Here is a 13911-nt window from a genome sequence, read left to right on the forward strand (position 1 = left end):
GTTTGCTAGGCAGGTAAATACATAATATATGGAATGAAAGCTTTGTTGACATTGCCACCTCAGCTCCAAATGCTAATCCAGTTCTCGTAATGCCCAAACGATGCGGTACTTATGGCTGCCACCGCCATCCTCCATACATATTCTGTATTTACCTGCCTAGCAAACGTGTCAGTTTTTTGGCATGTTGTTTATTTCGTCTCAGCTGGTATGGATGTCAAGCTGCAATCCCTTGCCAAAAAACCGACATGTTTCCTAGGCAGGTAAATACATAATATATGGAATGAAAGCTTTGCTGACATTGCCACCTCAGCTCTTGTAATGTCCATGGCATTTTCTTCAACTTTGGTGAGATTTATTTGGGAAAAATTATAATCAAAATATAAATATAAATATAAATAATAAAAATAAAAATGTAATGTCCATGGCATTTTCTTCAACTTTGGTGAGATTTATTTGGGAAAAATTATAATAAAATAAATGTAAATAATAAATAATAAATAATAAATAATAAATAATAAATAATAAATAATAAATAATAAATAATAAATAATAAATAATAAATATAAACATAAAAAATAAAATCATAAAATAAAATAAAAAATAAAAAACAATAAAATTATAATTCTGTATTTATTTACCTGCCTAGCAAACGTGTCAGTTTTTTGACATGTTGTTTATTTCGTCCCAGCTGGTATGGATGTCAAGCTGCAATCCCTTGCCAAAAACCGACATGTTTGCTAGGCAGGTAAATACAGAATATATAGAATGAAAGCTTTGTTGACATTGCCACCTCAGCTCTTGTAATGCCCATGGCATTTTCTTCAACTTTGGTGAGATTTAATTGGGAAAAAGCTTTCATCCCATATATTCTGTATTTACCTGCCTAGCAAATATGTCGGTTTTTGGCAAGGGATTGCAGCTTGACTCTTCAACTTTGGTGAGATTTATTTGGGAAAAATTATAAGCACCTCATCGTTTGGGCATTACAAGAACTGGATTAGCATTTGGAGCTGAGGTGGCAATGTCAACAAAGCTTTCATTCCATATATTCTGTATTTACCTGCTTAGCAAACGTGTCAGTTTTTTGGCATGTTGTTTATTTCGTCCCAGCTGGTATGGATGTCAAGCTGCAATCCCTTGCCAAAAACCGACATGTTTGCTAGGCAGGTAAATACATAATATATGGAATGAAAGCTTTGTTGGCATTGCCACCTCAGCTCTTGTAATGTCCATGGCATTTTCTTCAACTTTGGTGAGATTTATTTGAGAAAAATTATAATAATAAAATAAATAATAAATAATAAATAATAAATAATAAATAATAAATAATAAATAATAAATAATAAATAATAAATAATAAATAATAAATAATAAATAATAAATAATAAATAATAAACATAAAAAATAAAATCATAAAATAAAAAATAAAAAATAATAAAATTATAATTCTGTATTTATTTACCTGCCTAGCAAACGTGTCAGTTTTTTTGGCATGTTGTTTATTTCGTCCCAGCTGGTATGGATATCAAGCTGCAATCCCTTGCCAAAAACCGACATGTTTGCTAGGCAGGTAAATACATAATATATGGAATGAAAGCTTTGTTGACATTGCCACCTCAGCTGTTGTAATGCCCATGGCATTTTCTTCAATTTTAGTGAGATTTAATTGGGAAAAAGCTTTCATCCCATATATTCTGTATTTACCTGCCTAGCAAATATGTCGGTTTTTGGCAAGGGATTGCAGCTTGACTCTTCAACTTTGGTGAGATTTATTTGGGAAAAAGTATAAGCACCTAATCGTTTGGGCATTACAAGAATTGGATTAGCATTTGGAGCTGAGGTGGCAATGTCAACAAAGCTTTCATTCCATATTTCTGGAGGGCCGTACCCAGAAGGTGTTATTGGGGGACTCCTGTTCAACACCACAGCCTTTGACCTGTGGGGTTCCACAGGGCTCTATACTGTCCCCCATGTTGTTTAATATCTACATGAAGCCGCTGGGTGAGATCATCCGGAGTTTCAGGGTGCGGTGTCATCTGTACGCGGATGATGTCCAACTCTGTCACTCCTTTCCACCTGCTACTAAGGAGGCTGTCGAAGTCCTGAACCGGTGCCTGGCCGCTGTAATGGTCTGGATGAGGGCGAACAAACTGAAATTAAATCCAGACAAGACAGAGGTACTCCTGGTCAGTCGCAAGGCCGAGCAGGGTATAGGGTTACAGCCTGTGCTGGATAGGGTCGCACTCCCCTTGAAGGTGCAGGTTCGCAGCTTGGGTGTGATCCTGGATTCATCGTTGAGCCTGGACCCCCAGGTTTCAGCGGTGACCAGGGGAGCATTTGCACAGCTTCGGCTCGTGCGCCAGCTGCGCCCGTACCTTGGGAAGTCTGACTTGGCCACAGTGGTACACGCTCTGGTCACATCCCGCCTTGACTACTGCAACGCTCTCTACGTGGGGCTGCCCTTGAAGTCCAGCGCGCGGCAGCCATGTTACTAACAGGAGCGGGACGCAGGGAGCATACAACGCCCTTGTTGTTCCAGCTCCACTGGCTGCCGATCTGCTACCGGGCCCAATTTAAGGTGCTGGTGTTATCCTACAAAGCCCTAAACGGTTCCGGCCCAAAATACCTTGCGGACCGCATCTCGGCCTATGAGCCCACGAGGACCTTGAGATCATCTGGGGAGGCCCTTCTATCGATCCCGCCTGCTTCACAGGCACGTCTGGCGGGGACGAGAGAGAGGGCCTTCTCGGTGGTGGCCCCCCGGCTGTGGAACACCCTCCCTGTTGACATCAGGCAGGCGCCCTCCCTTATGTCTTTTCGTAAGAGCCTAAAAACATGGCTATTTGAGAAGGCATTCAACTGAGTGTACATTAACTGGTAATGACAACTGGAACGGAATATGGATTATGAGTTTGGTTATGAGTCTACGATAAGACGGAGCGGATTATTTTAGTGTAATTAGTTAGTGTATATTAGTGATATGTTGATTTTTTGTCGTGCTTTATTGTAAACTGTCTTTTATATGTTGTACACCGCCGTGAGTCGCCCTAGGGCTGAGAACGGCGGTCAACAAATGCAGCAAATAAATAAATAAATAAAAAATAAATATATTCTGTATTTACCTGCCTAGCATACGTGTCAGTTTTTTTGGCATGTTGTTTATTTCGTCCCAGCTGGTATGGATGTCAAGCTGACATGTTTGCTAGGCAGGTATATACATAATATATAGAATGAAAGCTTTGTTGACATTGCCACCTCAGCTCCAAATGCTAATCCAGTTCTCGTAATGCCCAAACGATGCGGTGCTTATGGCCGCCACCTCCATCCTGTTTTGACTTGCCTCTCCTACCTAGGATAACCTGTACCCAACCCGGTTTTCCTGAAACCGCTGCCAATGGCTCGCGGCTTCCTTCGTTGGCCTTGGCACGTTCTCCGTATCTAATAATGCTAGAAACCAATTTGGAAACGACATTTATAACCCAGGAACGATCATCTGAAGACACCTGCCCAAGGAGAGGACCGCTATGTGGCCAAGATCTCCTCCCACTTCTGTTGCTTTGCCAACTCCGATATTGACTCGGTTGCCTAATCGAGTTGCGAGATCTTGCGTGGTCAGCATCCTTTTATCAGGCTTCCTGCTCTTGTTGTGCAAGAGATGCCGGCAACGAGCCCAGTCATCAACCGGTTTGCAACAACGTGGAGACACGGCCGATCACAACGCTCTGGCACGTTTGGGAGAACCATGGAGCTCAGCTTGACCTTCTTGGTGGTCTTCTTCGAAGTCCTCCTCCTCCCCTTCGCTCTGCTCTTGGCTTGGGCCATCTACTGCGACCTCTCCAAGTCGGAGATCCCTCCAGGAATCGACCAGCCGATGAAACTACGCATCCTTCACTGGCTCCTCATCCTTTCTTCTGCTGTGGTGAGTCCCTCTGAAGTCATATAATCCTAGAATCCTAGAGTTGGAAGAGACCTCCTGGGCCATCCAGTCCAACCCCATTCTGCCAAGAAGCAGGAATATTGTATTCAAATCACCCCTGACAGATAGCCATCCAGCCTCCCTTCTGCTAACCCTTTGAGAAGCAAAACAACCACCTCCTCCTCCTCCTCCTCCTCCTCATAGAATCCTAGAATCAAAGAGTTGGAAGAGACCTCCTGGGCCATCCAGTCCAACCCCATTCTGCCAAGAAGCAGGAATATTGTATTCAAATCACCCCTGACAGATGGCCATCCAGCCTCCCTTCTGCTAACCCTTTGAGAAGCAAAACAACCACCACCTCCCCCCCCCCCCTTCCTCATAGAATCCTAGAATCAAAGAGTTGGAAGAGACCTCCTGGGCCATCATCCAGTCCAACCCCATTCTGCCAAGAAGCAGGAATATTGCATTCAAATCACCCCTGACAGATGGCCATCCAGCCTCCCTTCTGCTAACCCTTTGAGAAGCAAAACAACCACCACCTCCTCCTCATAAAATCCTAGAATCAAAGAGTTGGAAGAGACCTCCTGGGCCATCCAGTCCAACTCCATTCTGCCAAGAAGCAGGAATATTGCATTCAAATCACCCCTGACAGATGGCCATCCAGCCTCCCTTCTGCTAACCCTTTGAGAAGCAAAACAACCACCACCTCCCCCTCCTCCTCATAGAATCCTAGAATCCAAGAGTTGGAAGAGACCTCCTGGGCCATCCAGTCCAACCTCATTCTGCCAAGAAGCAGGAATATTGCATTCAAATCACCCCTGACAGATGGCCATCCAGCCTCCCTTCTGCTAACCCTTTGAGAAGCAAAACAACCACCACCTCCTCCTCATAGAATCCTAGAATCCAAGAGTTGGAAGAGACCTCCTGGGCCATCATCCAGTCCAACCCCTTTCTGCCAAGAAGCAGGAATATTGCATTCAAAGCACCCCTGACAGATGGCCATCCAGCCTCTGTTTCAAAGCTTCCAAAGAAGGAGCCTCCACCACACTCCGGGGCAGAGAGTTCCACTGCTGAACGGCTCTCACAGTCAGGAAGTTCTTCCTCATGTTCAGGTGGAATCTCCTTTCTTGTAGTTTGAAGCCATCCTAGAGTTGGAAGAGACCTTGCGGGCCATCCAGTTGAACCCCATTCTGCCAGGAAAATATAATAATAATAATAATAATAATAATAATAATAATAATAATAATACATCTCATAGATGTGGAAGGGACCCCCTAGAGACCATCTAGTCCAACAGTTCAGATTCCTATATTACGAAATGACTATTATTATTATTATTATTATTATTATTATTAGATATTATTATTATTATTATTAGACTTCTCATAGATGTGGAAGGGACCCCCTAGAGACCATCTAGTCCTACCACAGTTCAGATTCCTATATTATGACATTATTATTAGACATTATTATTATTATTATTATTAGACTTCTCATAGAAGTGGAAGGGATCCCCTAGAGACCATCTAGTCCTACCACAGTTCAGATTCCTATTTTAAGTCATTATTATTATTATTATTATTAGGTATTATTATTATTATTGTTATTATTAGACTTTTCATAGAAGTGGAAGGGATCCCCTAGAGACCATCTAGTCTTACCACAGTTCAGATTCCTATTTTAAGACATTATTATTATTATTATTATTAGGTATTATTATTATTACTATTATTATTGTTATTATTAGACTTTTCATAGAAGTGGAAGGGATCCCCTAGAGACCATCTAGTCTTACCACAGTTCAGATTCTTATATTACGACATTATTATTATTATTATTATTATTAGGCATTATTATTATTATTGTTATTATTATTATTATTATTCTTGTAGATGTGGAAGGGACCCCCTAGAGACCATCTAGTCCAACCACAGTTCAGGTTCCTATATTAAGACATTATTATTATTATTATTATTATTAGACATTATTATTATTAAACTTTGTAGAAGTGGGACCCCCTAGAAGCCATCTAGTCCAACCTAAGCTCATGCTCTTATTTTAATACATTATTATTATTGGACTTATTATTATTATTATTATTATTATTGTTATTATTAGACTTCTCATAGAAGTGGAAGGGATCCCCTAGAGACCATCTAGTCCAACCACAGTTCAGATTCCTATATTAAGATATTATTATTAGACATTATTATTATTATTAAACATTATTATTATTAGTCATTATTATTATTATTATTATTATTATTATTATTAGATTTCTCGTAGAAGTGGAAGGGACCCCCTAGAGACCATCTAGTCCAACCACAGTTCAAATTCCTATATTAAGATATTATTATTATTATTATTATTATTAGACTTTGTAGAAGTGGAAGGGACCTCCTAGAAGCCATCTAGTCCAACCTTTCTTAAAGACATTATTATTATTATTATTATTATTATTATTATTATTATTATTAGCCTTCATAGAAGGGGAAGGGACCCCCTAGAGACCATCTAGTCCAACCGCAGTTCAGATTCCTATATTACGACATTACTATTATTATTATTATTAGACATTATTATTATTATTATTATTATTATTATTATTATTATTAGACTTCTCGTAGATGTGGAAGGGGCCCACTAGAGACCATCTAGTCCAACCACAGTTCAGATTCCTATATTATGACATTACTATTATTATTGTTAGACATTATTATTATTATTATTATTATTATTATTATTATTAGACTTCTCGTAGATGTGGAAGGGATCCCCTAGAGACCATCTAGTCCAACCACAGTTCAGATTCCTATATTATGACATTATTATTATTATTATTATTATTAGACTTCGTAGATGTGGAAGGGACCCCCTAGAGGCCATCTAGTCCAACCTCAGCTTACACTCATAGAATCCTAGGGTTGGAAGAGACCTCATAAGCCATCCAGTCCAGTGGGTTGTTGTATATTGCACAATATAGAACCCTAGGAGCAGTTGTATATCGCACTATATAGAATTCTATGGGCAGTTGTATATTGCACAACATAGAACCCCATGGGTTGTTGTATATTGCACAATATACAACCCTATGAGCAGTTGTATATTGCTCACTATAGAACCTCATGGGTAGTTGTATATTGCAAAATATAGAACCCTAGGAGAAGTTGTATATTTCACGATATAGAATTCTATGGGCAGTTGTATATTGCACAATATATAGAATATACAACAACCCATGGGGTTCTAAACATGTGATATACAACTGCCCATAGAATCCTATATTGTGAAATATACAACTGCTCCTAGGGTTCTATATCGTGCAATATACAACAACCCATTGGGTTCTATATTGTGCAATATACAAAGACCCTATGGGCCATTGTATATTTCACAATCTACAACCCAATGGGTCATTGCATGTTGCAAAATACAGAACCATGATATAAAACCCAGGGCCACTCCAAACTACAATTCTCAGGATTCCATAGCATTGGGCAATGGTGGTTGAAGTGGCGTCAATGTGCAATAACCTTACAGTGCAGTCTCCAAAAGCTGATGCCACCAAGTTGGTTCCAAGACCTAATATCAAGATCCCTGACATTCCAGAGTGATCTTTGACTTAGTTGTGTGTTGTTTTCTTGCAGTCGGAAGGACTATGAGACTAAATATCAAGCATGGACTCTCATGGCCTTTCCATGATGGCAGGAATCCAACCCTGGTCGATCATTCCTGAAAACACGCAAACAAAGGCTGTGTTGCTTATCAGCCGAATGGTATTGACTTGACCTTTACCTACTTTCAGCCTCGCCCAGAATTTATTTTCGCGACAGAAGCAGAACCAAGTGCGTTTGGAGACGCGTGGCGTTCGGAAAGACCATAACAGAAACGTCTTCACACCATATCTTCGTTCCTCCTTTCGCTATCCTCCTCTTGGACCTTTCTTGTCGTTGGACTCCGTTTAGTAATTCGGAGATTTGTACAATTCATTAATACAAGTCTCCAATTTACTAATCGGAACCTCCTCCTCCGAAACAAAACGGAAGTCGGAACCTCCTTCTCCGAAACATTACGAAACGAAACGGAAGTCAGAACCTACTCCTCCGAAACATTATGAAACAAAACGAAATTCGGAACCTCCTCTTTCAAAACATTACGAAACAAAACGGAATTTGGAACCTTCTTCTCCGAAACATTACGAAACAAAACGGAAGTCGTAAGCTCCTCCTCCGAAACATTACGAAACAAAACGGAAGTCGGAACCTCCTCCTCCGAAACATTACAAAACAAAACGGAAGTCGGAACCTCCTCCTCTAAAACATTACGAAACAAAACGGAAGTCGGAACCTCCTCCTCTGAAACATTACGAAACGAAATGGAAGTCGGAACCTCCTCCTCCGAAACATTACGAAACGAAATGGAAGTCGGAATCTCCTCCTCCGAAACATTACGAAAAGAAACGGAAGTCGGAACCTCCTTCTCCGAAACATTACCAAACAAAACGGAAGTCGGAACCTCCTTCTCCGAAATATTATGAAACAAAACGGAAGTCGGAACCTCCTTCTCCGAAATATTACGAAGCAAAACGGAAGTCGGAACCTCCTTCTCCGAAATATTACGAAACAAAATGGAAGTCGGAACCTCCTTCTCCGAAATATTACGAAGCAAAACGGAAGTCGGAACCTCCTTCTCCGAAATATTAGGAAACAAAACGGAAGTCGGAACCTCCTTCTCCGAAACATTACGAAACAAAACGGAAGTCGGAACCTCCTTCTCCGAAACATTACGAAACAAAACGGAAGTCGGAACCTCCTCCTCCGAAACATTAGGAAACAAAATGGAAGTTGTAACCTCCTTCTCCGAAACATTACGAAACAAAACGGAAGTCGGAACCTCCTCCTCCGAAACATTACGAAACAAAACGGAAGTCGGAACCTCCTCCTCCGAAACATTACGAAACAAAACGGAAGTCGGAATCTCCTTCTCCGAAACATTAAGAAACAAAACGGAAGTCGGAACCTCCTCTTCCGAAACATTACGAAACAAAATGGAAGTCGGAACCTCCTCCTCCGAAACATTAGGAAACGAAATGGAAGTCGTAACCTCCTCGTCCGAAACATCAGAATCAGGAGGGAGGTAGGTGGGACAAGGGAATACAATGCATTCTTGAATGGATTATGGAACTCAGGAAATGTCCATGTGGCTCAGCGAGTCCTAAATGGCCTTTGAGTGAAACCTGTCTATTGCGTTGTGGTTGATCTGAAATAAGACTTAATCCGGGTTTTGAATCTCCCCCCCCCGCTCCCCCCCTGCCTGGGTTGAAGGTGATTGGCTGGCACCTCAACAACTGGGAGGAGGCTCATCTGCCCCTCGAGTGCCTGGGCTTCTGCCGCCTTGGCGCATCGACGAATCAGGAGGGAGGGAGGTGGGACAAGGGAATACAATGCATTCTTGAATGGATTATGGAACTCAGGAAATGTCCATGTGGCTCAGCGAGTCCTAAATGGCCTTCGAGCGAAACCTGTCTATTGTGTCGTGGTTGATCTGAAATAAGACTTAATCTGGGATTTGAATCTCTCACCCCCTGCTCCCCCCCCCCCGGCCTGGCTTGAAGGTGATTGGCTGGCACCTCAACAACTGGGAGGAGGCTCGTCTGCCCCTTGAGCGCCTGGGCCAATCACAGGGCTTCTGCCGCCTTGGCGCGTCGATGAATCAGGAGGGAGGGAGGTGGGACAAGGGAATACAATGCATTCTTGAATGGATTATGGAACTCAGGAAATGTCCATGTGGCTCAGCGAGTCCTAAATGGCCTTCGAGCGAAACCTGTCTATTGTGTCATGGTTGATCTGAAATAAGACTTAATCCGGGTTTTGAATCTCCCCCCCCCGCTCCCCCCCGCCTGGCTTGAAGGTGATTGGCTGACGCCTCAACAACTGGGAGGAGGCTCATCTGCCCCTCAAGTGCCTGGGCTTCTGCCGCCTTGGCACGTCGACGAATCAGGAGGGAGGGAGGTGGGACAAGGGAATACAATGCATTCTTGAATGGATTATGGTACTCAGGAAATGTCCATGTGGCTCAGCGAGTCCTAAATGGCCTTCAAGCAAAACCTGTCTATTGTGTCGTGGTTGATCTGAAATAAGACTTAATCTGGGTTTTCCTCTTGCGGTCAGACATGGGCACAATGGGGGAAATGTTCTGAGATATGGTTTTCCACAATCGCTAATTGTCTCTTTCTTTCTCCTCTCTGCAGGGAAAGATCCTGGAGAACCTTTGCCTCTGCTCCGAGATCGACTTCATCCGCTTCACCCAAGAAGGGAAAAAGATGGGAGAGGACCCCAAACTCACCATTCTGGACCTTGCTTTCGAAGGCACCCCTGTGAGAGTTTACCAGCCGAGAGGAATGGCTGGGCAGCCAAAGAGAAGAGGACTCATCTATTTCCATGGAGGAGGCTGGATGTTTGGAAGCATTAGTAAGTCATCCGCTTTGTCATGAATAGTTTTTGGTCCTTTCACTATTGGCTGCTCCTTCCCGGCGGATGTAGCAGCAGATGTAGCAGCGCCCTAATTTCTCCAGTGGTGTAGGGCGCAGACACCCCGTGATAATGCAGCATGTCTCATTAAGAGCCACATCCACTGTTTGAGCGTGGTGAGATGTGTTCCACACTGGGCATGCATACTCAGCAGCAGTATGTCTTCACTGTGTCTGGTTGTGATCCCCAGGTTGTGCCAGTCAGCTTTCATATGATATTGTTTCTAGCACCCACTTTTTGCTTGATGTTCAGGCAGTGCTTCTTGTAGGTCAGAGCACGGTCCAGAGGGACTCCTCCCAGGTATTTGGGTGCGTTGCAGTGGATGTGGCTCTTAATGAGACATGGAGTGCCTGCGCCCTCCACCACTGGAAAAATTACACTGCTTAGCTGGTATTGCACCACCTGACATCCACCGGGAATTAGCAGCCAATAGTGAAAGGACCAAGGCAGTGACATCTCCAGCTCATCCCCTGTTTGGGTATCAGCCAGCACGCCAACGACTTAAATCTAGACATAGTTTTCTAAGATCTACAGAGACACTCGCTGGAACACCTCAGCAAGCGAGAGTCCAAAAGTGGCAGGCTCAAACCCAGAACCACAATCAATGCCTGATACCCAATGAGAGACTCCCCCCCGGGCACACAGACTTGGAAGGCGCTGAACAGACTGCGCTCTGGCACCCCAAGATGCAGAGCCAACCTTCAGAAATGGGGTCACAAAGTGGAATCCTCGACATGCGAGTGTGGTGAAGAGCAAACCACTGACCACCTACTGCAATGCACCCTGAGCCCAGACACATGATGCACAATGGAGGACCCCCTTGCGACAACAAGGAGAAATACTGCCTTGGATTGTTTTCATATTTTTTGTGGGCATTGCTTTGAATTACTGCATTTATGGATCTTTTACATTTTGAAATTTTCCTATTCTTACAAGCATTTCTTTCTACTGGCTATTTTACTCAGCTTCAATAAAAAGGATCGGTTTTTTACTCAATGTGTGGTGTGTTTTAAAGTCACAGGGTATCGTTTCTGTTCTGGAGTGCAACAGATATTTGAATCTGATTTATGCATCTCTTTTCAGATTCCTATGACCACGTTTGCCGGTACATGGCCAAAGAAAGCGATTCAGTGATTGTGTCTGTTGGGTAAGTAAATGGGGCCTATTGGGACATGGTTGATTGCAGATTATTAGAAAGGAGTAGCTTCGCTATTGCGAAATATTATATCGTGATATATATATATATATATATATATATATATATATAATATAATATTTCAAATAAATATATATAATTTTTCATTTTTAAAAAATAATTTTTATTAGTATTATTTCAAAATAACATAAAAAGAGGGGGAACAATTGGGTTGACAAAAAAGTGGGAAATCAAGGAAAGAATCACCTGAAGATTATGGCAAGCATAGCAACAAAACAAAGGCAAGTAAGGAACCAGTAGATAAAAATCAAGGAAATGGCGGGGAAGATATTAGCTAACAATGTAAATGGGCTTAATGCCCCAAATAAAAGGAAATTGATATTTAATAGGGCTGGGCGGTTTCGTTCGTTAATTTCGTAATTTGTTATTGATTCGTATTTAAATTAGCTTACGATCCGATATTGAGCCATGCAGGAGCAACTAAAAATCGAAATGAATTTTTTCAATTTATTTCGTAATTGTTTCGTAATTGTTTCGAAATCGTTTCGTAATTGTTTCGTTATTATTTCCGTATGTCTGGTGCAAGTTTTAGGGTTGTTGTTTGTTTTATCAGTGATAAAAATAAATTATCACACCAACAGTCAACAACAGAGGGAGAGGGAAGCTTCAGAAGTTCCCCCTCTCCCATTTGGAGGGTTTTTTAGCATATTGCGCAATTGCGTCCTCCATTAACGAATCGATTCATAATTGTTTCGAAATCGTTTCGTAATTGTTTTGTAATTTTACAAAATTTCGTATATTTTGAACTTTTTTAAAGGAAAATTTCGGAATTCTTTTAAAAAACGAAACACAAAAACCCCCTAAAAATGAATCGAGTTTAGAAACAAATTTTTCCGTGGTTACCCAGCCCTAAGAGAGGAAATTGTGATATAATAGCAATACAAGAAACACATATCACACGGAAACATTCAGCACATTTAGAAAATAAACAACTAGGTTGTCTGCCTCCAAAAAAAAAAAGAAGAAGAGGGGTGGTAATATATAAAGTAGTGCAATTGTGTTTTGTTTGATTTGGTATTCCCCCTTTTGTGATATTCCAGATATCATCTGGCACCGGAGCAGAAGTATCCCTCCCAGTTTGAGGAGTGCCTGTCCACCACCGTGCATTTCATGAGGACCGCCGAGGCCTATGGTGTGGACCCGGCCCTTGTTGCCCTCGGTGGAGACAGCGTTGGGGGCAACCTTGCCGCTTCTGTTTGCCAGGCGTTGGTGACTCGTTTTGACCTCCCGAAGCCCTTGGCGCAGGTGCTGATCTATCCCGGCTTGCAGGCCATCAACTTTGACTTACCGTCCTACCAGCAAAATCGGGCTGTCCCCATCTTGTACCGGGAGCACGTGGTTGCTGCCGCATTGAAGTATCTCAACAAAGACTTGTCAGTGACGGAGAGCGTCGTCCAAGGGCGCCATGTCCCTAGTGATATCCGGAGACGATTTGAGAAGTGGATCAACTCGGAGAACGTCCCCAGCGAATTCAAAGCCCGTGGCTACCAGCCTTCTTCTGCCTCCTCTTTCCTGGACAACGTCTATGAAGTGGTGAAGCAGGCGCTGGAGACTACTTTCTCCCCGCTCCTGGCAGAAGAAGCGGTCATCGCACGGCTTCCCACCACCTGCATCATCACCTGCGAGTATGATGTCTTGCGGGATGACGGGCTCCTTTACAAGAAGCGTCTGGAGGACCACGGTGTGCCCGTCACGTGGTTCCACATCGAGAACGGCTTCCACGGGGTCATTAACCTCTTCGACGGGTTGCTGGCCTTCCCTTCTGGCAAAAAGGGACTGGACAGCATTGTGACCTTCCTCAAAAGCTTGTGAGGATGTTCAGAGTTTTTATTTAATTTTGTTATTAATATATACATGGCTGAACCGTTGCACGTTGACCCCTTCTTTTTATTTATTTATTTATTTACTAGCTGTACCCTGCCACGCGTTGCTGTGGCCTATAGTAAGAGTTTTGAAGTCTCTGCCTGGGCTCACTTCCTCCTTTCTTCTTTCTTCCTTCCTTCTCTTGCTCTCTTTCCCTCTTTCCTTGGAGGGGGCATGGGCGGGGGAAGAAGAAGTAGGTGGAGGAGGAATGGTTTTGACAGGGCAGGAAGGGGTGGGGCTTGGAGTGGGCGGGGCTTGGTGGAGGCATGGGTGGGGCTGGGTGTGTGTGTGAGGCAGGGGGGAGTGAAGGAGCGTTGGGTTGTGTGTGTGTGTGCGGCGGGGGGGAGTGAAGGAGCGTTGGGTTGTGTGTGTGTGTGTGCGGCGGG

General features: G+C 42.9%; 1 protein-coding gene across 1 annotated transcript; it reads left to right on the forward strand.

Moving 5' to 3' along the window:
* Positions 1 to 3518: 3518 nt before the first annotated feature.
* On the forward strand, positions 3519 to 13557 carry LOC132764906 (arylacetamide deacetylase-like 4). Its single transcript, XM_060759079.2, has 4 exons — positions 3519 to 3919; positions 10167 to 10386; positions 11530 to 11593; positions 12703 to 13557. Exons 1-4 carry the CDS (start codon positions 3656 to 3658, stop codon positions 13472 to 13474), a joined length of 1320 nt encoding a protein of 439 aa, XP_060615062.2. The 5' UTR covers positions 3519 to 3655; the 3' UTR covers positions 13475 to 13557.
* The last annotated feature ends 354 nt before the right edge of the window (positions 13558 to 13911 follow it).

Source organism: Anolis sagrei, chromosome 13 (genome assembly GCF_037176765.1).
Source record: "Anolis sagrei isolate rAnoSag1 chromosome 13, rAnoSag1.mat, whole genome shotgun sequence".
Taxonomy (NCBI): domain Eukaryota; kingdom Metazoa; phylum Chordata; class Lepidosauria; order Squamata; family Dactyloidae; genus Anolis; species Anolis sagrei.

Excerpts from the sequence above, each read along its gene's own strand:
- LOC132764906 (XM_060759079.2), top strand. The coding sequence starts at position 3,656 with ATGCCGGCAACGAGCCCAGTCATCAACCGGTTTGCAACAACGTGGAGA. Across the intron at positions 3,920-10,166 it reads TCATCCTTTCTTCTGCTGTG|GGAAAGATCCTGGAGAACCT; the intron begins GTGAGTCCCTCT and ends TCCTCTCTGCAG. Across the intron at positions 10,387-11,529 it reads CTGGATGTTTGGAAGCATTA|ATTCCTATGACCACGTTTGC; the intron begins GTAAGTCATCCG and ends ATCTCTTTTCAG.